At 38.4% G+C, this 26781-nt stretch overlaps 1 protein-coding gene across 2 annotated transcripts in view; it reads right to left on the reverse strand.

Moving 5' to 3' along the window:
• Nucleotides 1-3029: 3029 nt before the first annotated feature.
• Nucleotides 3030-26781, reverse strand: part of ANO10 (anoctamin 10) — a 124672-nt gene continuing 100920 nt past the window's right edge. For both annotated transcript variants that reach the window (XM_074860579.1, XM_074860585.1), the window contains exon 13: nt 3030-3917. In XM_074860579.1, coding sequence (XP_074716680.1) covers nt 3882-3917 — 36 coding nt within the window. In that variant the 3' untranslated portion in view covers nt 3030-3881. The remainder of the gene's footprint in view (nt 3918-26781) is intronic.

The following is a 26781-nucleotide window of genomic DNA, read 5'->3' on the forward strand; positions in this document are numbered from 1 at the left end:
GGCTGGTGAGCTCTTACACCATGCCCAGGATCACCCTCCTCATCACACCCATGATGACAGATGCCATCGCCACTGTTCTATATCAAGCAGCAGGTGCAGAGAGATCCCTTCTCTCTACAGGCATCAGTCGTCAGGGCTGACAGGTTAGTCACAAGGCTCTGCCATCAGCTCCAGCCTGATGCTGGCACTCCAGCCTGATGAGGCAAGGAAGAGCTTTCATGAAGAAAGCACATGGCAGCAGCAGGCGTGGTTCCCCCTGGATTTGCTTATTTGAATAAGGAAGTAACCTCTCAATCAGTGCAAGTCTCTCTGAATGAGATTCGATATTGATTCCCTCAGGTCAAGGTAGGCTAAAATACTCAGAATTGCTTGCCTGCTTCCAGAGGAACCCTTCCTCATGTAACGATGCCAGTATTTTCCTCTTCCGCTGCCCTCAAGTTCACAGGAGGTGCTGCAGTCCAGCAAGTACAGTAGTGATCTCGAGTCAGCAGATCCCTCCAGCCCATGCAATTAGACCTGTGGCCAACAACATACCTGATGAGAGAACTTCTGTATCACCAGTAAATTATTTGACTGCCCTTTTCCTTAAAAACAGCTTTCTTAGCTGTTACTGCTGCTGCTAAAGAGCCATGTCAAATTCAAGCCTTATGGATAGGTACCAGCAGCTCCCACACAGTCGTCTTCCCAAACAGGATGCCTCCAGACTCATCCTAGGTTTCTCCCTAAAGCTTGAGACCAGAGATGAACTTGTTTTCTTTCTTAGACGCAGGCATTAGAAGACCTGCCTCACACCCAATCTGCTGCCCATGGTCCAGAGCCAAGGCTGCCTCTGCAGGGTGTCTCCAGCTCCAGGTGGGTAACGGACTGTGTCCTGACCCTCATCACCCACCAAGACCGCCCTGCCCTGAGGCAGCTGCTCGGAGACCACTCACGCTTTCCACAACCCCTGCATGAACCCACCACTATTTGCCTGAAGGGCCGGACGTTCAGCTATCGCCGTATGCAGACTGCTCGATGACCCCAAGGCAGATGACAGAAGAGCTTACCAGGAACCAGACACCTCTGACAGAGGTGGCTTCCTCTCCTTTCAATTCAGTGCACACTCCCCTTTCCCCCACTGTGCTCTTCTCTGTCACACGCTGAGAAAAACAGACCCATGGCCTCATATATCAGCTCTGCACCAGGGGATGGCCTGAGCATGATGGGAAAGTAAGTCTCCACTCCTGTGTGCCTTGGGGACACAGTTACCCAGCCTAGAAACAGATGTACAGATTACACACCTTGTGAATGGCAGTTACTGGTAAATATTTATTCTTTCTAATATTTTCATCTGACAACAGATTTTTCATCCCTAGCATCCCACAATTTTTACAAATGCACCTATAGCAGAAAAAAAATAATACAAAGACATTTTTTCAGAAAGACAGAAACATTTCTTTTCCTCTCAAATGCAAAAACAGATGACATCATGAATGAAAAAAACCCAAAAACCACAAACCAAAACCCCATATCAAACAGTATGAAACACAGCAAACCCCTGGTAAAAGGACAAAGAGCAGCCTACAGAGGAATAGGAGTTAAATTTCAGTTCAGTGACAAAATATTACTTGGTACCATTACAGGTACCATTTCTCAGCAAGCTAAAGGGTATGCTGTTTAGGACAGAAACACCCTCTCATGACTGGGTAGCAGCTGTGGTGCTCAAATGAGTTCTCCCAGTACCTAGAAGAAACTCTAATCGCTATAAAATAAAGGTTTTCCATACTTCTCCCTCACTCACACTATGGAAGGTCACAATTCCTCCATACCTATTAGCTTTAGGTGGAGAATCCACCTAAAGATCAGTATTATCCCTGTTTATAGATAAGGAAACTAAGCAGAAGTGAAGGGATTTGCCCAGGCAAGGGCAACAGCTAATGTTCCTTACGTCACCGGGTACTTAAACCTTACTAGAGATTTTCCTGTTAATCTATAGAAAACAGGAGAATGGAAGGACCACAAGGGCAACCACAAAGTCAGTTTTGCAGCAGTGTGCTTATTTTTTTCACGTGATCACAGTTGAGACACAAATTGATTCCTTTTCTAACCCATCTTAGAAAGTTATTCCAGACACCTCACCTCATACAGTTGCCATCAGCAAAACACACCAACTTTATGCTCATAAACCAGCACTAATTAGCAAATCAGTAGAATCCCTTCAAAATGGCTATGACAAGCTCAGAAGAACATATTCCACCAGGAACTCATCCCACAGATTTTTCTTCTCCTGAACTCTTCACTCAAAAACACTGACTAGGCAGCACGAGTGAAACCTGAACAAACGTGAGCTACTTCACATCAAAGTGGACAATCAACTGCAAAGCTGGGGAGCTTTCATGGAAAACACGCTGGTCCCCTCCTCAAAAAAGCTGCAGTTTGGGGATCGCTACAGGGTGGGAGACGTGCTCCCCTCAGAGATCCCTGCTGGTTGCTCAGGGCAGAGCCTGTGCACCACAACCCTGCCACGGCTTCAGGAACAGGCTGTGAAATGGCAGCAGCCCCTGAGATACCCCTGAAATAGCAGCAGCGTGGGGGACGCGCAGTGGGAGAAGCAAGAACAGAGACAGCAGCTGCAGCACGGTTTTGCTCCTCTTCCCAAGGGAACGGAGCCGTTTCTTACTGGGTCACACTTGCAGAGTTTGAGGAATGCTAATTTTAAATTCCAGACAGAATACATTATTTTGGCTTAGTTATGTTACGCTGCTGTGCGGGCCCTGTGGCAGAAATCTGAAATATGCAAAGTAGGCAAACACCTTAATTATTTTAACAGCAGATTTTTCCCATCAGAATTCCAAAAGTATCACATACAGGTAAGTTACATCTATCAAAGATGAAGGTCAAAGCAGGAGAAAATAAACTGTCTCAAGGTCACAGGAGCAAACGCTGTAAATTTTGGTCCGGTTACTGTCAGAAAATAATGGAACATTAGGAAAATTACCATTCTGTGAAATGCAAGAAAAAGATCAGATATTGACTACATACACGAGTACTGGTATATCAAGTATCAAGTTTAATTGATCTGCTACTATCAGTTCATTTAACCAGAAGATCCATTCATAGGATACTGCAGTTCAAGATCCAGGGAAGTAATACCAAAATCTAGTGTAAATTAAAAAATAAATACACTTCATAAATTACTGATCAGCAATCTGTTTCCTGCTGAATGCTTTTTAACCAGCTTTTGAAAAGATGTGAGCTGGGGTTTATTTAGATAACTAGCACACAGGAGTATATAATGCATACTTTATAATATTTATGTTCAAATATTTCTCATATCATACCGGGAACAATTATATATTTCATTATGCAATATATAAAATATTTAAATTCATTTGCTATGTGCAAACAGCAGCTAATAAGCAAGTCTTTGAAATCATACAGGATCACTTAGCTATTGTAATAAAGGAACAAACGGGGCAATAACCCCAAAGGGACAGTATACTGTGAATTAAATACTTGTCTACCTTTTTTTTTTTCTTTTACAAAGCTGCAGCTGAAAACTCTAGTTAGCTTCTGGATGCTTACTCACAGGATCTGTTTTCAATCACGTGAAGCACAGCGAGTCTGGCAGATTTCAACCAGACCTAGCATAAGCTGTAGTGCTTTATTTCTGTTAAACTCACAAAGGTTGCATGTAAGAAACAAAGAGAGCAGGAGAAAATTTTTTTTTTTTTTTTACATTGTCAGGCAAAGATTATTTACCAAGTATCATATAAGTAGGTGCCACCTACTGAATAGATGGTAAAGTGCACGCTCTGAGAGCTACACATCATCATAAACAAACGCTCAAGAAGTGCCCACATCCACATGTGACTGCTTTAGTCATCCTCCTTCCTTCATGTTTATTCCTTCAGTGACTCAGCCGCAAGCTTCATTTGCTGTGAGAGAAGGGGAAAAAGAAAAGGTATGCTAAGTGCAGTGATAGCATGACGGATTACACAACACAGCAAAATATGAAAGCAGGACACTTCCGAATCCAACTGAAAAAAAAAACTACACAAAAAAATTAACTCGAGCTTTGGCAGCTGAAAACGCAACTCCGTTATTCCTGTCTTTTACAAGTGACACAATTTTAACACAAATATTGCTTTTCCCACCAGAAGACTCAGCAAATTATGATGCAATTTGTATGTTAATTAATTTTTTTCGTGATGAATAATGCCTTACGCTGAAATTACTGGGCCTAACAGATACAGGAAAAAACCTTCTCCCTCAGACTTATGACAGGGGGAACTGCTGTAAGAACGACAAAACGAAAAGCCAGGGGAAATGGCTGTTGTACTGGAACTGTCTTCTGGCACTCCTAGGCAATAGCTGTGCTCATGACAGCACACGGTGAGAGCCGGCATCGCCACCGCTGCGCCTGGAAATCCCCAGCCCCCATCTCTGGTCACGCCTGTGTGTAGGGGCACTGGCAGCTGCTTTATGTCTTCTTGGGCAGCACTGGCTGTTACCTAAAACAATGGCAGCGAGCACAGATGGGTTCAGCTGATGGGCTTCACGGGATATCCGCTCTTACATCGATACCAGGCTGGAATTCAGAATGCTTATCTCTGAATCGCAGATTGACTTATTTGTTTATTAAAATACACGATAACTCTTTGAGATAAACTTCAGATAAGAAGAATGCTCACCCCAACGAAGGATTATGATATCAGAATCTCAGACACAAAGGGAATTAAAAAAAATATTAATTATTCCTTGTTATAGCAGATATTCATTCTGAAGACACAAATGCAATTTGTTTAGTTAGTGGGAGAATCTGCCTACTGGCCCCGTGGTATGCAATTTTTAAGGTACATTCTTTACAGATGTAAAATTTTAGTTCATTGCAAAGTCTTCAATACTGTAGAGGGGTTTTTTTATTTTTAGAAAACTCATAAAAGTCATTTAGCCTTAAATATTTACATTTTTAAGGGTTCTTAAAAGGTCAATGAACTAGTGACACAATGTTGCCCCCAATCTGCCATTGCACTAATGTTAAGCTGTAACTGTATTCAGTATTTCTGTATTACCCTTTTTTTTTGCTGTTGAATTGAACAAAAACATCCTGTGATATAAGGAAGAGGTAGCAGCCTGCTATGGTGATATGTGTTATTTCCACTCCTGTCGTCAACCGTTTTTATTTTCATTATCTTAGGACATCACCAGAGAGATCTCAATGTGAAACCAGAATAACAATTGCAGGCGTCAAAAGTATCTGCTGAGTAAGAGAAACCAGAGCCACTCTGAAGCTTCTTGTTAAAGAGGATGTTTCATAATACAGAATTTACAGAGGCAATAAGAGTGGAGTTTAAACTGTGCCAAAGGCATCTCTCACCCATCACCTGGGGTTATCAGCTAAGGGTCTGGCAACATCTGGAAGGCTGAAAACCACCCTGACAGACTAAAAAATAATTACAGTGACTTAACTCCCCAAAGAAAGAGACTGAGACACAACAGTCAAAGAAAGGAGACTAGACAGAGACCAGTCCCAAGGACAGGGTGAGGAGCAAAGGCAAGGAGATGCACAGCACTGCTGGAATTCAGGAGGCCATAGGCTGGTGTCCAGCATGACAGCCTCCTTCATGGCAATTTGGCAGACAAAGAAAGAAAAAAAAATATGCATGGACATGAAAAAATGTGAGTGATCATATGAAGAAATAATTTCAACTCCTAAGCAGCTGTGTAGTTTCCGTATCATCCACCCAGTGGTGGATGGACATGTGCTTCTGAGTTAAAGTTCTTTCTTTCGTGCTTGTACTTGATTTTATACCAATGGCCCAGTACATATGAGCTATTAAAAAGACAAATATGTAATAATGCTATCAAAAAAAAAAAATGGAAAAGAGGAAACAGCAAATACAGTGGACACTTCTATTCCATTTCTATCCTGTAACATCAAGATGTCAGATTGCTTTAACACAGCACCTTCTAACTTTCCTTTGTCGCTAGTCTGTGCCTGAGCCCATTCCAAAACATTACTCTGCATGATAAAACCCACCTACAATAACTCTTCTTTACCATTTTTATCTGTATTTCCATGCCATCTACAAGGGAAGTAAAATTAGTTTGTGATACAAATATTTATATGCTTCTCCATAGCAACAGTGCAGAAAAAAGCCATAGCTAAATGCTGAAATACAGATTCCTCTTCTGCATCCTGATTCGCTTATTTAAATGTCTGTATAAAACTACAGCATCTTAATTAAAGTCACCTCTACCTCTACTGTAAAAATATTAAAAAGATACAGAAGTCAGCAATTTAATTCAGTTCATGATTCATCAAATTCAAACCTGATTCTTATATTTTAGCATGATCTTCTTAAATTCTGAGCATTGTTGTAACTACACAGGGATTGATGAGGAAGGTAGAAAACTGGAAAGGTATTTTTATCCTCTGATTTCTGCAAGGCTTGCCAAAGTCTGGAAGAAAACCAGTCACATGACTATTAATGATGACTAGATAGTAATCTGTCCAAAAATTCTGTACAAGTGGTACTACTGTCATTTATTTTTAAAGGCACTCTTAATTTTAACTGAGCTAATCTTATGCTAGTATTCTCTTATGCTGGCAATTTTATGCTACTATATCTAAAATATATGATGAACAAACAAATTTCACAGCTTCTTCAGTGGGCCAGTGAGTAGAAAAACCTCTTAAAATAGCTTCACATGCTGCCACGGCACACACAGCCTGGGCAAAACCAGTCCAAATACAGTCACATATTTCTGGAAATGAATCATAAGCAATGTGAGGACCCCAAGAGCTGCTTGTTTCATTTCTTCTTTATAATTTCTAATATCAAAACATATTTTGCAGTACCTGGCAGCACCAAGCTCCCCTAAGAGCTATCACTTCGTCAAGCAATGAGTAGTGGCACCATTAAACAGTGAAATTCTTTTCCAAGTTCAGGTTGTAGAATTTTTAAATTTTCTTTTCTTTTACTGCGAAAGGAAATGTTCCTTTTTACTGAGAAAATATTTCTCTAGGACAACAAATGGGAAAGGGACTATATTTTTTTTTTCTGATACTGAGAAAGGGAACTGACAAGGTACATTTTAAGATTAAGATGGGCCTCTGATGGCCCCACAGGCTCACTGTGGGACCCAGTTAACTACTCTTCCATCAAAGAGACATCTCTTTGTAAGTTTTAAGTAGTATTTTAAAAATATAAAAAAAAGAGGTATTAAAAACTTCTCAATCTACTTTTCAAACCTACTGGATCATAATGAGAAAGAAAAACAATGCTCAGTTGAGGGGTATTAAAAGCCTCTGTAAACTACCCAGAGGCATAATTCAGCAATGAGTTGGCTCAAGAAACCATTCTTCATTCATTATCAGCTGAGAGTTATGAGTGAAAGGTTTATGCTTCTGTTTTGCAAAACAGGTGGCTGGTGCATGAAAACTGATCACGCAGTCCTGCTCCCTAGCAAGCTAGGCCTGGCTCCGCACAGCACTCAGGATCACATCTCTCTCTCGCTGTGTGGCCGTACCACCTTAGTTTTATGCAGCACACTTACCAACAGTAGCCCATGCATGCAATATATACGTGAAGCATATGTTTAAACTAATATTAGTTTATTGTAGCAGGGCTACAGTGTAGTTTATTCTAAAATTCTGCTGTTAGGGGTTGCTCTAAATATTTATCTGCTGTAATTCAATAGATTTGCTATTTCCATTTTATTAAGTTTAAATTTCTTTGTAAAGCACACAATATAATTAGACAGTACTTTCAGTAGAAATAGCAAAAATTCTTCAATGTGGTTTACAAATAGGTATTACTAATTAATTAGATTTTACTACATTTCAACATTAAGTTTTCTGAAAGCACTTTAATAAAACATAACAGATACTTCACACCACAAATGCAGTTGCATACCAAGCCTGGAAATTAGGCTACTTCCCTTTTGCGTTCACAGCCAGAAACACAAATTTTAGTACAGAGGGTGTTGACTGTAGTTATAAACGACCAGTAACTCTCCAGTTAGAGGGTCTACAGAAGTCTGATCTCATGATTTAGTGCTACGAACAATACTACTTAATATATGCAAGAAAAAGAAAAAGCTACAAACATGAACTAACAGAAATACACAGTAACACCACAGACCTCGACTAAGCAAAACCAGTTGAGTTGCCAATGGATTTACCACCAGCAGCACTAGGGCTTTGTTCAAGCCACAGCCTCACTGGAAATCCAGGTCACTTCTGCATGGCATGAGGAGAACCGTGGCCCACCTTCGCTTCCAAACCCTGTGCAGAGCACCCACGGACGACGAGCTTTGCAGCTCGCTTTGCGCAGTAGGGCTGCTTTAAGCAAGGACATTGTTTGCCCTGGTGTGAAGCTCCATTCTGCCCCTGTGGCTGAGAGGCATGTGCTGCCTTTCACAAACCCTACCTTGCACATCCATCTGTGACCTTCTTTCGGCACTACAGGATGACAGACATAACCCAGCATTTGTGCTGTTACCAGTGCTCCCTTCACACACACTCAATCTAATCAAACACCCTCAACTTTCCTATATGGTTTCTATGGGACAGCCAACACTTTATCAGGTGGCTAACGTTCTTTGCATTCCTCGCTTCTTGTTGTCTGTTTAATGTTGATTTCCTGCACTTGCTGAGCTGTGTCAAATGCTTAGAACATTGTTATTTTCCAGTTATGCTTGGCCTTGGTAACCCAGCCTCTACTCTTAATTTTATCACTGCGTGTGTTAACATCAACTGACAATTCAACCGCAACAACCTGAGGAAAACAATTTTAAAAAATAAGAAGCATTTAAAAGCAAAAAATCAATGAAACCTGGAGTTAATGACTCACTGGTTTGGTGCTGTTCCATATGCATACTCAATGTACACATATATTTGTATATATGAAGAACAGACATGTAAACAGCCATATAGTTAAATACAAGACACAAAGGCAGATGTTTCTAACCAGCAACTCCATCTCCTGCTTTTCCTGTATTCACCATGTAGAACAGCTCATTTGCAGTTTACTGCTTAAAGAAAGTGTAGTGTTACATGGTATCTTTCCCACTTTCTCAAATTAATTATAATATGATATATATGGATATATATTAAAATTATTCTTTCCTAGTGGTGTACACTCACAACAAAGGTAGTTTCTTGGGCCTTGAGCGGTTTGCTGACAACTGCAAGAACAGTATCAGCTTAATCTGTAAGTACCAGCCAGTTCTATATAGGAGAGGCAAATTAACACCTACTTCAAAACTCAGTAAAGCCTCTTCCTCATTTAATATTTTATTCTGTGTAAAAGTGTAAAAACTGATTTAATGGAAATTTGTTCTCGCTGATTATAATGGTGGAAAGTTGTGGTAACTTCATTATCTAGAACCACAAACCTTCCCTCAAGGTATTTGAGCGTGGCACTGAACACTCTGCAGGGAACTGAGCTTAAGGACTTCAGGTTTAGGGTAACTTTTAAGCCTCATTTCTGACTCTGACCAGTATTTCAGCAGCCTCTTAGTTGCCATAGCTGGAGATGATAACTGATGCTTGTCTACAGCAACAATAAACACCCTCTGTACTAGTATACTCCTCTTTATAAATCCCAGAACTTCTGTGTTATACCATACAGCCACAGTATAACACTGAGTGCTTATTTTCAGTAACTCATCCAGTACAACCGTTAACAGTTCCTGAAAGCTATTGATTTCCAGCATATAGTTTGCCCCCTATTTAAGTAGTATGATAAAAGACTTGTAGGAACAATTTCACAGCTTCCTTATTTACCAGAGCCAAGACCAAGGGCCCTGTGATGCTGCAAACCAGTGAAAGCAACTCTCTATAAAGAAAAGCCATACATGAGCATTAAACAGCCAAAATGCAGATTTTTTTTTTAGGAGGAGGTGAGAAGAATTTTAGACTGAAGATAAAGAAACAAAGAAACAAATGCTGAACTGTGTAGCTCCATGGAAAGGACTCTGTAAGCAATTACAATAATTTAACTTTTTGATGACTGAAAAGTTACCAAGCACTTCAACTATTATCCTCTTTACCTCTAGGCTGCATCTGGAATATTGTGTCTAGTTTTGGGTCCTCCAGTATAAGGAGGATACTGATTCCCTTCACCAGGTCTAGCCATGGGACACAAGATGGGCATGGAGTTGATGCACATGCCCTGTGAGAAAAGGCTGAGACACCTGCCAATATCTACAAGGAGGTTAGCAAGAAAATGGAGACAGGCTCTTTGCTGAGGTGCACAGCAAGAGAACAAGAAACAAAGTGGTCATAAAGTAAGAAAAAAAATTAAGTTTGACTACAAGGTTAACTAAGCACTGCAGCAGGGGCCCAGGGAGGTTTTGCAGTCTCTGTGCTCGGAAGTTTCCAAGACTTGGCTGGAAAAAGCCCCAAGCAACCTGATCTGAATTTGGTGTTGACCCTGCTTTGAGCAGGGCTTAGGACTAGAGACCTTCTGAGGTCCCTTCCAGTCTGAGAGATTTTTATAGTTGTTCCTACAGGAACTGTGACAGAGAAGTTTGCCTGGACTCTACAGATCTAGACTGGAAATCTGCCACAACAAATAGCAGGTAACAGCAAAAAAAAAATTCTCATCTTTCCTTTCTTGTATGCCTAATTCATAACAGAATGTCAAATACAAAAAGCTAGTGTTAATGAAACAGTAAGTTTGCAAAATTAGTAAGTGCAGAGTCAGGAAAACTTGCAGAATCACATAATATGTGCCTTGGAGTACTGTGCCTGATTAACAGTGCTGTGAGCCATAGCAGACAAAGCAACCCCATTTGTAGTAGATTTTTTCCAAGGTTTTTTTCTGATCTCCTTCATATTGTCTCTGATTTAAATTGCAAAGTATTAATTAATACTTATTATACCATTCTTACTGTATTAGTCACCCTTTGCTGAACCTTGTTTTAGTTCAGTAGATAGTACAAAAATGCAGAAATAATAATAGAAGCCACATTAGATAGTATCATCGAATTTTCTTCAGAAGTATAGCTTATGTATTCTGACACTCCCTCAGAACATTTAAATTATTTTTAGCTTGTTTTAGATCATATTTCTTAAAATTCACTTCTTTCACCATAACTGACCATGTAGTTGCAAAGTGAAAGATAAATACACAACGTTAAACAATATGTCTGAATGCCTCAGGAAGAGCGTGTGCTCTAACCACACTCACAGGATGCCAGACCAGCCTAGCAGATGCTCTCCCCTTTAGCTTTTGCAATTACCTCTCACCCAATAAACAGCCTGTCAATAGATTTTGGAGTCAGAAACTATTGGATAGCTATGAAAGCACTGATGCAAAAATATCCAAAGTGACATGACCTTGATCAACATGAACATGGGAGTAGAGGGGTGGACTGCACAATCCTTCCAGCTCTGTGCCTGTCAGTCATACATTTCTTTAATTTAGTGACTGGGGTCACGCAGATTTCACTACAGTTTAAGGGTGTAGTTTGTTCCTAGGTTAGTAGCACATCAACAATGTTTTAATGATTTCAGGGTGAGCTATGATAAAATTTATTTTATCATGAGTTTTGGACAGTGTTAATTACCAGTTTGCAGTTATTAGTTACAATCAAGAGAAAACGGGTGAAACAAACCATTCTCCTCTCTGAAGTTTAACAAGCTTATATGCAAAGCATGATGCCCCTGAGCAGGCACTTACCCTTTGGAACAGATTACCCTGCGCTTTGAGAGTTTAATGAGACCTCTGGACACAAACCCCTAATACATGGCTATGCCTGACACTGAAGTGTAACTGCAGACATAGCTGCGTTAGCCTTATACCAACTGTAATAGCAGCAACAGCCTGGCTAAGAACCAGGTTGCTCAGTATATGCTAATTTACTCCTTAAACTCACATGCTTTGCACTCACCCTGACTCATGATTCAGGAGGCACAGCTGAGAAATAGCAAAACCAGCAAAACTGTGTCTGAAAAAAACACGAGCACCAGCGGCAACGGACTCTAAGGCAGTCGGTGGCACTGCAGTGAGACAGCCAACAGTCCTTCCTCCTCGCTCTTCTGCTTGAATGATAAAAGTGCTCAGGTGATGTCAAAAATACACAGCTCGCTACAACTTCTGAGACAATATATGTTTCGGTCTAACACTTTCAAGAGAAGCAAAGATATGTGAGCTCCGTGCTTGCATTTTTTACAACTTAAGGCTGAAAGGGACCTGCTGGGTTATAGACACAAGCCTCCCTTGAGTGCATAAACCCACGGTGTAGAGGTTTAGCCAAAGGAGACCACACGTCTAATTCCAGTATTACACATACCAAAACCCACACAGTTTTTGCCAAAATCCTTTAACAAAATCTATCGTACAAAAGGCAAAAGACTAGTTTAAAGTATTTAATGCCACAAAAAGAACAGAGGAAAAAAATCAAAGAGCATGAACATGTCTCCTTGTAATCTGTGCAACAGCAGGGAATAGACTGTGTGAAAACCAGAGATGGTCTCTCAAAATGAATTATGCCCAACCCTCAGAAGACAACAAAAAAATACCTCATAATCCCAGTACTTTCTGGCCACAGAACTGGCCATCACTGAAACCCAGGCACACAAAGCCCAACACCTAAGCACCCAAAGCCCTAGCACCGTGTCCAGCCTCTGCTCTGCCAGCAAACACAAAGGCACGCCTAGGCCCAGCTCAAGACCAGCTGGCCTGAGTTGTAACCCGGGCTCACATTTCTTTCCAAATTCATTAATTTGTGGATCCGTACAGAGCCCTGCTTGGTTTCCAAAAAATTAGTAACAACAACAAAAAAGGTTACTTCTCTATACAGAGAATTATTTAAGTAATCTAGACTGTACTCCTGATATGAAAGTAAAAACCCAACTTTGGGCACTATTTTTGGAGATTTCTATCTGTGACATAAATCTGATATAAAAAGCAGATAAACACGGAGGATGAATGGCTGTGCTCTGTCCTGCTACCACGCACCAGTCACAATGCTGCAAGTACAAAATTTCCATCTCTCTCGCAGCCGGCAAGAAACTTCAGCCTGACAAATACATCAGATGACACCAGAGAAAACAAACAACTGAACAGTATAAGTAGAAAATATTAAAATATACTGGAAGTATAAACCACATGTTTAGAAATCAGACTCCCACACTAAGTGCTGGGCTGACACATAGCAAAGGCAACCACTCTTCTGAAGAAGTTTTTCCTAAGAAGGAATTTGCCTCTCTGTTTATCTGCCATATCAGCATGGAAAGTGAGTTTAATTCCAAAGTTATTGTTATCACAGTATTAAAAAACTTCACTGCAGTTAAAACTGGAAAAAATATTCAATCTTTAAAGTATTTGGTGAAGAACTAGTTTCAATTATACTCAAGAGTTTAATAGGCAAAGAATTGAAGACCAGCAACAGAAGGGACCTGCTAGGCCATCTTATTTGTTCTCCTCCCATGTAGAGACTCTTCTGACCCAAGTACTTGTCCTTAAAATATAATTTCTGGTAATATTTTCATTCTTGTCTTCCTCTTCAAAGACAAGCTTTCTTCTACTTTCTGTGGGCACTCTGCTATTGCCTGTTCACAGACCACTGAAAAATAATCAACACAGAGCTGGTAACCAATTGCTAGTTACAGTAATTTTACCAACATTTTGAAGAAATCCATTCTACCAACTTTAAAGTGTTATCAAAGGTCCCTTTACAAATACTTTCAGAATGGCAACAGCACCACTGACAGAATTCCTTCTTCCACCAAAGACACCTGTGACAAGGCAAATGCCCCTTCTACCAAGTACCCTGCTCCGTGGAAAGACTATGCACACATGGAAAAAGAGGCTACTTGTTCTCCTGTAGTTAAACACTGGGCTAAGCATAAGTATTGATCAGTTACAGGTATTGATTTGCTTTTAAAAATATATTTAAATTGATATCTATCTGATCAAATAAAGTCATATACCTATTCAGATTTCAACTACTCAAATTAGTTATGGTGGATTTATGGTTTGATCTGGCTCAGAAAGTTCTTGAACTAAGCACAGGCTGAGGATGGGAAAATATTATGGGGATATATATGTTAGTCCTGCTCGTTGCTCTATCCTAGGCATCTACTTATTGCCACTTTGGGGTCTGGCCTAGAGAAACCCTTAATCTCACAACCCTTACGCAGATACACACACAAAGGACACATATAGCTTATTAAACTTGCCATTTTTCATTGAAGATGCACAACTGGATACAAAGCATTATTCTTAGAGAACTACAAAAGATTGTCTAATAAGCACGTAGGAGAATCAGAAAAAACTTTGAATTAGCTTGCACATATTTTGAAGATGAGTAGAAGGTTGGTTTGGTAGTTTGGTAGTAGAAAAACTCTGTTTTTCTTCAAAATGAGTAAAGTTATAACAGCTAAGTATATCAAATGATAGGTATACCAATACTTGTAAAGTAATCTGCTGTGCCTGCAGTAATTTTAAACAACCGAGCAAAGGGTAAAGGTCTGGTTTCCTTGAAGGCAATGGCAAAGTTCTCGTTTACTGCAGTGAAGCCACACTTGCCCTTTATGTGCTTCCTAGGTTACAAGTGAAAACACTCTTCCTTTTTTCCAACAAATTAGTGGGAAGAAAACCTCTTTGCTACAGGTTGTTCACTGCATTTGTTCAGAAGTGATGTAGTGCTGGATTGGTAAAGTTTCTGTCCCTCTGTCTTCTTTTTCACTGGAACAATGAAGTACTCTTCTGCGTTAGGTCAATGAATTGCTGTCCTTAGCAGTACTGCCGTGCCCGAGGTGCTCTTCCTCCGTAGCCCCCTTCTTCAGAGCTATCTGTATTGCTATCAGAGACCCTAACAAATCTTTGTGGTTTTCTGCCTCTAATACCATTAGCAATTTCTTTGCAAAGCGTTATGAAATTATTTTTCAATAAAGAGCAAGCTATGGAAAATTAAAGCTGTATAATAGCTACTATTTTCAGGCTGAAGCGATATGAATTTTTAAGCAGCTTTGTAACATGAAGACAAACAACAATTTGTAGATATGCTGAATATTAGTATGTACTCTGTTTCTGAGATCTGCTTTAGTGCCTTGGAACACCCTACACTATGTAACTGAACAATTACAAAAAAAGATTTTCGGATGAGCTTCAGATTGGAAAAAATACTGGAATGATTTCTGACTACTTAATTTTATTATTTTCAAAGCTCGTCAACCTTATAATCCCAGTTTCTCTCTGTTAACTTAAATGTCATGCAAAACAATGCATAAAGGCATAAGCAGATTACTTGTATTATGTAAAATACATAATTTTGTAAGAATTTATTTTAGTAACACTAATTTTTAGGTTTAGAACTATATATTAAAACTCTTACCTTCTAAACAAAACTTGAATAATTGCAAAAAAGAGTAAGCATACTGAAATTATTCTTTAACTTTTTCAACATGAACCTTGTATCTATGCAGCCTTCTCATGCACAGATAAGTCAATTTTCATACGCCTTGGTAACACTCCTCCTTATTTTTCTGCTTTTTCATTTCTTTCAAGTATTTCTGCTTTCTTTATTAAAGCATTTTACTCCCTTTCCTTATTTATTCCTTGTCCATTCCCTGTCCTGTGTTCTACCCTCCTAGTTGCACCCTCTCCCTTAGATTTTTACTTCCAATTTCTTCAAACTGAGGAATTGCTCCCTTCTGCATCTAAATTCACTGGTCGGTAAGGGTCAAACTTGCTGGCAGAAAAACCGCCAAGACGACTGGCCCTGGAGGCTGGCAGCTCCCCGGTGGGAAGAGCCGCACTCCTCCTCCCACTCCCATCCTCCTGCTCCGCTTTTCAGGAGCACTGGGAAGGAAAGGAAGAACAAAGTACCACTAGCACAGCCCCACTTTGCTGCTCTGCTCTGAGGGGCTGGATAAAGCCTGGCAACAAACCGAAGCCTCGAAATAAATGTGTTGAACAGATATATACTGCTTCAGCCCAGCCACTGTTCCAGACTGACCTTCTTTTGCTTTAATGGAAATTAGAACTAATAGTGCCAGCTTCAGCATGCACTGAGGGATTAGCTATTGTGATTCATGTTAAATTGCCACAGTAATTTAATTCTATCAAACCTCAAGGCTTTGCTTTGAAATGTTTCTTATACATTGCAAAGTCTTTCTACTGGGTGCCCTGGGTTACCAGTACCATCACATTCCTATTTCTCAATTTTAATCTATCGCAACAATAAATATATTATCTAGCATGCAACCACAAGTATCTAAAGTAATTTCTCTTCAACACATGAGCTGTAGCACATGAAAACTCTGTCCTATTGCTATAGAAACATTGTACAACCTTACCATTTGTCAGAAAATATATGTTGTCTTATAAATTTTATAGTAAGACCTTTATAAAATAGGTTGTTACATCTGTCCAACCAGATTTAAAAAAAAAAAAAAGCGCCAGTAAGTGCTGTCAAAGGACTCTAAATAAATGTTTAAAACATCATATGATTTTGCATCAGTAAAGTGAGTTAATATTAGCCAGTGAGTCACCTAGTTAATTCACTGTAAATTTATGTGATGGTATAAGATGGAAGGTGAACACACATTTCCCACAGATCCTTCAGGGCAAATCAAATATGCAAGCTGGGACAGGACAAATAACCACAAAATATTAACAAGCTGCAGAAATCCATTTCCTGCACTTTGAGCTTGATAATATGTCAGTGCTCACACACTCATGTTTCCTTTTTGGCACTGGAAATAATCAGAAAGCAAAGAGTGAAAATTCCATATATCATTACAGGACCAACAGAACTGCAAAACCTGTGGCAGTCAGTTACATCCTTTCCTAAAATAATTTCCAACTATAGCAAAAGATTTCTTCAATAATCTAAGGCAAACACCTTTCATACAAACAGAGTGCATAATTTTCCATATTAATAGGAAATAGCGGTAATTATTAGTGGTGTAAGGAAATGCATCAAAGGAAAAGAGTATGCCCAGTAAAAAGAAATGGAATGGTAGGCTGTGGTTTATAATAAGCCAGTGTAAAAGTGCATCTACAAAAGGAACTCGGTAGCATCTACACACACAGATTCTCATTCTCTCTCTCTCCCCGTACCTGTATACTGCATCTATACATATATAAAAAAATATAAAAAAATGCATACACACACACAGAAGAACAAATAAAGAAGACTTTAATGATGCTATTTTCACAGGAATGAGCAGTGTAAGTATTTAAATCAGCTTGTATTTAAAGGGGCACTATCAACAATTTTGACAGAAGGCTGTTAGGTTTTGGTTGCCATGTGTTGGTTTTTTAGGTTTTGTTACCTTGAGAATTCTCCTCCTGATGCCTTCCTCATTTGTAACCTGTGAAATCTGGAAATTGGCCAATATTGCTACCATTATGTCATGGGGAATTCACACTTCAGATCAGCAGACAGTATACCCTATAGACTAATTACCTTTAAACATTAATTTAAAATATATATTATATATGTTACTCTATATTACTAAGTATTAAGCTCATATATAAATAACCTTCCAATAATTATATTTGAATTTTACAATCTTATTAACTTTTGATCAAAGAAATTTATCCCATTGAAACTGCCATCTGCTCAACTTGACTTTGCTTGATCTTTCTGTGACACGGGAATAATCACAAATAATATTGGGAAAAATATGCAATACCTTAACAAAATTTTCTCTCTTATGGAATCTGCAGGGGTTCAACTAAAAAGAAGTCTTTATCCTGTGGTAGTGAATGAGTGAAACTCTTTTCTTGATTTCTGCCGATCAGTGAAAAAAAATAGGAAAGAAAATGCAGCTCAGAATTACTAAGATCCATATAAATGCTCTTGTACTAGATGTTTATGCAACAAAATGTAACCTCCACAGCGGCATTAAAAATAATCTTGGTTTTGAGGCAGATAGGAAAATTCTTCCCATTCATGAGATAAGCTTAATACTGATTGATACAGAAAGTAAGCAACTGCTCCCATTAATAGTTACTCCAAAGTTTTGACTGTGTTCACTACACATTCGTACACTTCTTATAGAAACAACAGGACTGATCACTCCCAAAGAACTAACTGGATGAACTAATTAATGGTTTGGTCCAATAATTTCAACATCAACGAGTCAAAAATAAGTAAGGAAACACTGGGTGTGTCCCACCTGCAGAAGAAAGGTTTCTTACCACATGTAGGCCTACTTTAGTCACTTAGGGTTTCTCAACTTGGCAGACCAGCTAAATTTTGGATTTGCTCAACAGTACTTCCATCAACCCAGACCCATCTGTCTTTCATTTCTTTAAGATTTTACTTCACCACTAGTTACCAAATGTTAGCTACAATGTGGTAAGAACAGAACTCTCCATCTCCCTAAAGAAGCTCCACCAAGCTCCATCAAGAGACAGACTGATTAATTTGATAGCATCTCTGAAGTCAGAAACAGGAAGGACCAAGAGTCACAAGAAACTTACTTTATTTAGCAAATTTACTACTCCTTTATATACATATAGGAGTACTCTGACCTTCTGAAAAAATCCATCAGTTTAAGAAGATGCTGATAAGAAACCTCATCCCTTCAGGGAAACAGAATTCCTTAGTTTTTCAATTTATTTCAAACTAATCAAGCAAAAAGGGCACCAGCACAGAGCTTCTCTTCAACAAATATCCAGCAATCCCTGTTTTGTTTCAGGCAGCCCTGCTCTTCCAATAGCATGTGAAATTGTCCTTAAACATCTAGGGCTGTGTTCCTGCCCAAGGTTTTTCAAGTCTTCTTTTTTCTTCCTAGGTAACCAAAAGCAGTTCGTGGGCAGAACTGTACAAAGCTGTTGGAAACTGCACAGCCAAGCAGACAATGACCGGTATATGTAGCACAGATGTCCAAAAGGACCTCTGGGGCAGGAACTTAACACTTATGCATTTCTGTAAAGAGCTAAGGCAACAGAAGTCCTAATGTGTGTAAGCCCTCTAAGTGCTACAGCTACATAAACACTGCAATATAAATAGTTACCTACCACACACAGTTCTTTTGTCTCAGTGTCTGACCTTAATCTTAAAAACCTGGGTTTGGTGAGCCATTCTGGCAGATGTACCATCTCCTACATGAGTATTACCAAAATAGTTATGAAGACTTAAAATCCTGCAACTTCTTCCTATTTCTTTCTTATCAAAAGCTATGGAGTCAGCACGCATGCTCATGTCTGCTAAACCGTCAAAATATTTTCTTTGCATAGAAATTTACATCCTAACATGTCTGTGAAGGAACCATGATTGGTCACATTCCTGAAAGTTTGATCAATCATTAGAGCAATATCACTCAAAATATTTTTTGCCTAGCTTTTTTTGGAATGGTTTTAGTATTATCTCCATTTACCTGGGTATCAAATGTAATCGGCCTCTGTCCTTACATAAAAATCTCTAAAGAAAACACTTGCTCTAGTATCAAAAACTGGTTTTCAACTTTGAAAGGAAGAATCCTTGCTTTGTGAATATCTTTGTTGCTTTCCCCTGGGGTTTTGGGGTGGGGTTTATTTTCTTCTTTTTCTTCCCCTAAATGGAGATAGTTACTCTCTGCACCCCTCCATCCTTTCTGCTCAGCTGCCCTATTAATTCATTCCAGAATTTTATCTGGGAGATGTTCCTTTGTAACTTGTACTCTTCATCCAGAATAAGCCAATACTCTACCAAACTTTCAGTGTCTGACAAGGTAAGAATTTCTTCCCAAATAAGGTCATGTTTTGAGTGTTTCCTCCTCTGCTCTGACAGACCAAAGAAAGGACACAGAACAGCAGCAGACTCTTCAACTGAGACGTGCACTACTGCAGTATACATTGCTCTTGACAGCCTTGCTCCCAGCTAACCAGGTAGATAGTACAGCTATGGCTGGACAAAAGGCAACACCCCTGCAGAAATGACTGACCACGTATTGCTTGTTTCTCCATACACATTCCAACTAGATCTCCCACATGAAACAAAAATTGAGGCAGTAGAATAAAAAAGAATATGCTCTAATATGAATATTATCATCATCTGAAGAAGCAGATAAAAAGAAAAAAGATATGCCTAAGAAAAGAAGGGAATCAGACAAAAAAAAAATCATAGATTGGTTATGCAGTCCTAAAAAAGACTCAAGAACTAAAGCAATCAAAAAAACCCCCAAAAGGCAGCAAAGCCTGTAAATGAGAAAAAAACCCAAACAGGGCAACTAAACTATTAAGCTTCAGATTCTCCAAATGCTTCTCAGGAAAGCAAATCTTTCTCTTTTCAATCCATTTCACAGGATATATAGCCATAAGCAGTGCACATTACACCTATTACTGGGTGAATAACCTAGAGGACTACAGAGGAGCATAATGCTCTGAAATAATTTCTGAAGTTTTATTTGCTGTCAATAGAAAAGAAAAAAAAGGAGTACTATAGTACCTTAACTTAGAAAATATTCTGTTTCTAGTCCTACTTTTTCATTTAATTTTCATCTATTTTACTAAAACTTTAAAATACAATAAAGCTTTAAAAAGTATCTGTCTGAACTTAGTTCTTTTGCCAGGTATTTTCCTCCTGGCTTCTCTAATCCGTTTTATATGAGCTGGCATCTTAGAAAGTATGGTTTGGTATGTAGAGCCTAACAGTACCATTGAAACCTCCTGACAGCTTGCTTCTCAGAAGCAAAAAGACATTATCTCACCAAAAGACCTGCTCTAAACAGTGTTCTCTTTTGCATATGAGCTACCTCTCACCACATGCCGTGTTACCTGTAATTTGTATAACTGCACATCAGAGAGAACCAGCACTGAGAGTATAGGAAAACTTACTCTTTTGTTTAATCATACAGCTATTTATATAATGGCATGATGCTTTCCATGTATATAAATGAATCTGGGTTTTATGAAAATTCCCTCTGAATATTGGAGACTTCAGTTTCTTATTAAATAAACACAGAGCAGCAACATAATATTGCTTCTGTAACACAGCAATACCAAGTCTGATCCATATGCAATGATGAATAGATGCCTGTCTATAGAAAGCTACAGCATATACCCCATGATTTCACAAAGTTCCTAGCAGAATATTATATTGAGTTGACAAAAATATATGTCAGACACTTCAGTTTAATACTTACTTCAGGAAGAAAAGGTTAAGGGAACTCCACTGTTGTCTACTTTCTAAATTACCTCAGAATATGTTTTAGTATTTTATAATCTGTTAAACGTACAACATCCTGTCCTCCATACGAATAATAAAAAATGGTTACTTTCAGCTTGGCAAATACACATTTCTTGCAGTTTTTACAGCATAGCACGTAATGAATTAACTACACACTTGGCAATAAGAATCTAAAATATTCCCCATGCTAGCTGAAAAGGATGCTGCATACTAATTAAAGACTGACATGCTCTTTGACCCTAACCATCTTTCTTTGAACACAAACCCTCTCACATTTCCCAAATGTCAAGTCTTGCTGCTTTTCCACAGAAGCGTATGAGACTTCAAATGCAGCAGAAATGCTGTGTTTATGATGCACCACAGGAGAATGAAAGAACAGGCAATGCTTGTGTGTTGACTGTTGCAGACATTCAGGTTAAAAAAAAAAAGCTTCATGAACATGTCAGGCCTCATTTGCTCCACTTATGTGCTATCTATTTTGCTTACATATTGAAAGAAACACTCATGTTAGTGTGACTGACCTTCTTATATTCATTTTTGTTTAATCACTTCACAATTCAGTAATTTCATAGTTCAGCTGTTGTTTCAATGAGATGGTCTGTAACAGATTTGCTGGCAGTCTGAACTACACATAGGTTCTGTCCAGAATGGCATTTTCCCCAATCTTGTGCTAGAAACACATCTGATTTAAAGAGAAAACGCAATGGTAATGAATGTATTTTCTACATCCATTTCAAGTTCTTTATCCTACTCCAAGTTTCTCAATTCTCTAAGTATCTGCCTTCCCCTCAGGTTTGTTCTTAATATTTTCACATTTTGTACACACACCAAACGTCACCTTCCAGGAAGTCTAACACATGCTATCCTTACGCATTTTCACACTGTGGGTGCATATTCATAATGAAGTAGAGCATGAATACTGTTTTGCTTATCCAGTACCTGAAAAGTTCCTAACTGCCCTGTCCCCTCATGCTAGACTAAAAAGGACTTGGAAGTAGGTAAATGGTAAATTTGCATATAAACAAAACACTTCTGACAACTCCAATTATTAATGGATAGCTTCCTTTCCTCCCTTCAATGACTGTCCATACGATCATTCACATTGTCACTAATTCAAAGCAGTATCCTCCCACATATTCACAGTTGATTAGGAGTTAGATTTGAGAATCTTTCAGCTGCACAGCTATCACAGGACTGCCAAGAACAGCTTTGCCTCTGGATGTCTCTGAAAGGAAAGAGTTTGCTAATATAGTAGGAAACAAGGGGGGTTACTTTTCAGGTGTCAGGACCACAGAATTTTCTGTGAGGTCAACAATGTAACTTGAACACTGATGTCTGTACCTGGGTCATCTGAGGCAAGTATCTCATTGCAAACTCTGATGACTTGTTACCCAGTTAGTCTCCCTAGTGATAGGCTTACCTTGAGTGTAATTATTTTGACTAACCAAAACATAGAAAGTAAAAAAAATCTCAGGCTCAAGTGTTCAAAGCACATGTGCATCCACATTGTAATAGACATCCAGACAAGCAAACAACATAACCACATATCTTGAATTGACAGGATGTATTACTACATAATAATTATTAAATAATTCTTCTCTAAAGCTCAGGCTTGTTTCTGAATTTCAGTGGTGGCCAACAACTGTCTCCTAAAGTCTGCAACTTTCACAGTGACAACATGTCTCTTCAAAATCACCTGAATCAGACATCTAAAGGGCTGGGGCCATGGAGGAAGGGACCACGAAGTAACCTTCCAGCTACCAGCCAATTTCAACAAAAGTTAGCAATTTGCAGAGGTCTCAAGGATATGAAGTGCCTCTTCATTTTATGAAAATTAGTAGCTTGGCATGAAGGAAAATCCAAACCAACATCCCATCATTGAAAACACAATTGTAACTCAATTCTTTCTACCATCCAGCAAGTAGCTGCCAGTTGTCTAATCAGGACATGTGCGCAGCTGTATATAGGTTCAGGAAAGAATGAACATAAATCCCGAGGAAATCAGGCTTCATTAGTTCTGCTACTCATAAGCAGATTGTGTGCAACATGAGAACATGCAAATGAAAAACTTTATTGTGTAAGAAATTAGTCCAATCTCCTTCACATATCTGCCCCCGTACAGACTTGAGAAAAGTATTTTCATTCCCTTCCCTGCTTACAACCTGCATTTATCAGAGTTCTGCCATTTTCACCAGTCTCTCTGCATACAGGTACTGAATTTTCTGACTTCTTTATTTTAAAAAGACTGTAAGACTAGATGCAAAACGCTTTTTTGTCCTTTTTGTCTCTAAATGAAAGTTACTGTTCTATTTGATAGAGCAAGCAGGTAAAGAAATTTTAGAACATTTTTTAAAGAATAAAATTAATGCAAGCATAAGACAGAAGCAAACTGTCAACAACAACAAAAATCAGAGTAACTACAGCTTACTGCTTTGATAAACTTGAAAACACTCACAGTTTATAGAAATCTAGCTCTCCAAGGAGCCAGGAGAATAATATCTGCCATGGCAACCAAACAGAGCAGTCTTCTGGCACTTTCTGAATGAGCATTTAGGAGGAGATTAATTCAATACTCTGAATGATGAAAGGGCTCTTGAGATCCATAACTGTCTCCCACAAATTACCCTTATTGTACAACTGGATGTTTAGAACAGATTGCACATTATCTATATCGAACTAGAGCTTTCACAGCAAATTTATATGAAACAGATTAAGCCCACATGATGTGTCACACTATTTTCACCCACTCCTTTCAGGGCATTTACAAAAATGGGGATTTTATTAAATGGATCGTTGCAGTTTTGCAGGATTTATTTTTAAATTTTGTTTATATTTAGAAGCTACTGTAAGTCTTTTTACTATACAACTTTGAAATTTCTGAAACATGTGAAAGCATAAAAAGCTACCAAAAAATTCACAATATAGTATATAAACAGACAGCAGAAGGACTGTCACCTAAATGAGTGTTAAGAGTATTTTTTAATGCATTTCATGCTATTTTGAATTTACAGTAAATTCAAGTGATGAGATACCTCAATAAATTATCATGCATCTTCCTACTTATATGTATCAAACCACTTTTTTCATCAAATGCAGCATTTGATGAGCGCTGACAGCTCTCTGAAGACAAGCGTCTTATAGAAAACATTTTAGAAGAGTATATTAAACATCTAGCTGCTTCATCAGAATCTAAACTACTATGGAATCTTGCCTCCCAGGATAAAAGTAATTTGGAATTTTGTTTACTGATTTCCTTATATTGCAAACAATCATACTGTACAACATGGAAAACATAAGAAACTTGTAATAAAACAAGACTTACAGCGCAAATGCATTTACAAATGATTACAGCATAAAAGAGCTAGTCAGCTAGACTTAGGAAGAGCTAGTCAGCTAGATTTAGGAAAGCAGAAACATGTGTTGTCTCTTCTGAGACCACTGCAAGTTCCTCTCCACAGCCTAGCAACATTGAAGACACAGTACTTCATTTGCTATATTAAGTTTTCCAGTTGTTTGCAGTTATGAGTAACACCTGAATTGCACAGATTGTTATGGAGGATGTATACCTAAAAATTAGTCTTAGCCAGTCTGATAAAAGTTACTTGAGGTTAAAGATTATAAATAGTATTGGTTCCATTTTGTATTTGGCAACTGAAATGGAAGAAATGATGAACTTTCCAAAAATTTCTAAAGACCATGCGTAATTTATAGTGATAGACAGGGGAAATTAGATGCTTAATCCACCACCATTTCTGAAAATCCCACTTTGGCTTTTGATTACATTATCATACATTATTTCTGCAAAATCCCTACCTTCTTCACAACTCAGAATACAGCAGGCAACAGAGAAACAAAAAGTAGTGACAGTAATTACAATTTTGAAGATCCAAGACTTATGTGGAACTACCATTTATTTGCAAATGAGAGAATTCTGATTTTACACTACTTAAGTATAGACTATGCTCTATACTGTGTAAGGATGAACTGTGTATCCTGAATAATAAACAGCATGTAAATCACGGAACAGTGGTTTGGTTCTAAGCAGAGAAGAAAGTATCCACTTTGCCGCTGAACAGTGAAAATAAGAATAAATTTAGGTAAAGCAATCTCACTCACTGAACATCACCTAACTTATCACAGACTGAGGTAGGAATATTGTGAGGAATAAAAACTGCAGTGCAACCTTGAATAATGATCCAGAGCACAAGGAGCAAAACTGTGGTTTGGCAAGTTCCCTTCAATTTACTAGTCACTTTAGTCCCACTTTACAAACATTGTATCATTAACAAACCTTCAGTCCCCATTTTGATATTGATATTTAATGCTGGTTTAAGTTTCAGAATGTCTTTCAAAACATTAGGCATTTTAAGCATCAAACATCACCAGAAAACCCTGTGAGCTAGATCTTGACTGGGAGGCTCTCGAATATAATGGAGTTGGGCTGATTATTCCAGCTCAAAACTTTTGTATTTCTTGACTCTTGTAAAAAGTAATGAAGTGAAACAGATTTGTACATTTCACCATTTAGACCCAACAGCAAAGCTGCACTGGTTTTAATACCTATGTTTTAGAAAACAGTTGAGGCTTTCACAACCATTATAATGATAGCTCTCAGAGAAGTATATCTGCTGATTAATAAACCTCCAAAACAAAGCAATCTTTTCCGTATAAAGAGAATTAAATAGGTTACAATTTCAAGTTAATATATTTCCATGGAATTAGAAACTGTAATTTGAGAATTCTGTCTCCAAGGCTTTGCAGAAGTACTTACATTATTCAGTAAATTGCTTCTCCCCAATAGTATTGCCTCAAGATCATTATTTTCCAAATCTACTCTTCACTTCACAAACAAGCTAAACAAATCTCCAAAATGTGTTAAGAATTCTAACTGCACATTCATGAAGTAAAACGTGTAACTAGAGAGCAAAGAATCATACGCAAATGTGAAACCTGTCCCAACACCAAATTCTTTCATTTCCATGTCAATTGAATTTCTGAGTTTTTATTCCTGCACACATCCCTCCCTCTCTTCCACTAAAAAAACAACCACCATAAATGTCACTGTTAAAATAATCTTTCTAATTTGACCCTTTGACTTTATTATCGTTCTCTTCAGCTTACTGTTCCTTTGCATGAAACTAACTTCTTCTGACTTCCAGAATTTTGTAATTTACTCCTCATCCACTTGCTCAACTCTGACATAGAGAGCTATGTCTTGTCACCGCTTTGCCAAAGAAATGCTGTCACTCTTTCCTTGCCAGCACGCTTCTCTGTCAACAGTCATGGTTTGTTCTTTCATGTTGTCACACAGGTATGGAAAAGCTCTATGTGAGCATCTGTAAAAAGTATCCTGAAAAACACCCCTGATGTATAAAGAATGTTTCATAGCACCACGATCAGGCATTAATAAGTCATCATGATCATGTCTTCCTGGGGGGCTAAGAGTTCTTCATTAGATCTAACTGTGATTAGATCTGCCAAAATATTGGCCTTTCTTTTTTTTTTTTTTTTTTACCACATCCTCTGGAGCCTAATTAGCATATTAGGAAGATAAAGATATACTTCAAGTAGAAGTGAGATAATTCATGGTTAACATACATTTCAACATTACTGTGAAGGCAGGAATCACTCATTTTTTCTACCGTGAAGACAATG

The sequence above is a fragment of the Strix uralensis genome, chromosome 1 (genome assembly GCF_047716275.1).
Source record: "Strix uralensis isolate ZFMK-TIS-50842 chromosome 1, bStrUra1, whole genome shotgun sequence".
NCBI lineage: Eukaryota > Metazoa > Chordata > Aves > Strigiformes > Strigidae > Strix > Strix uralensis.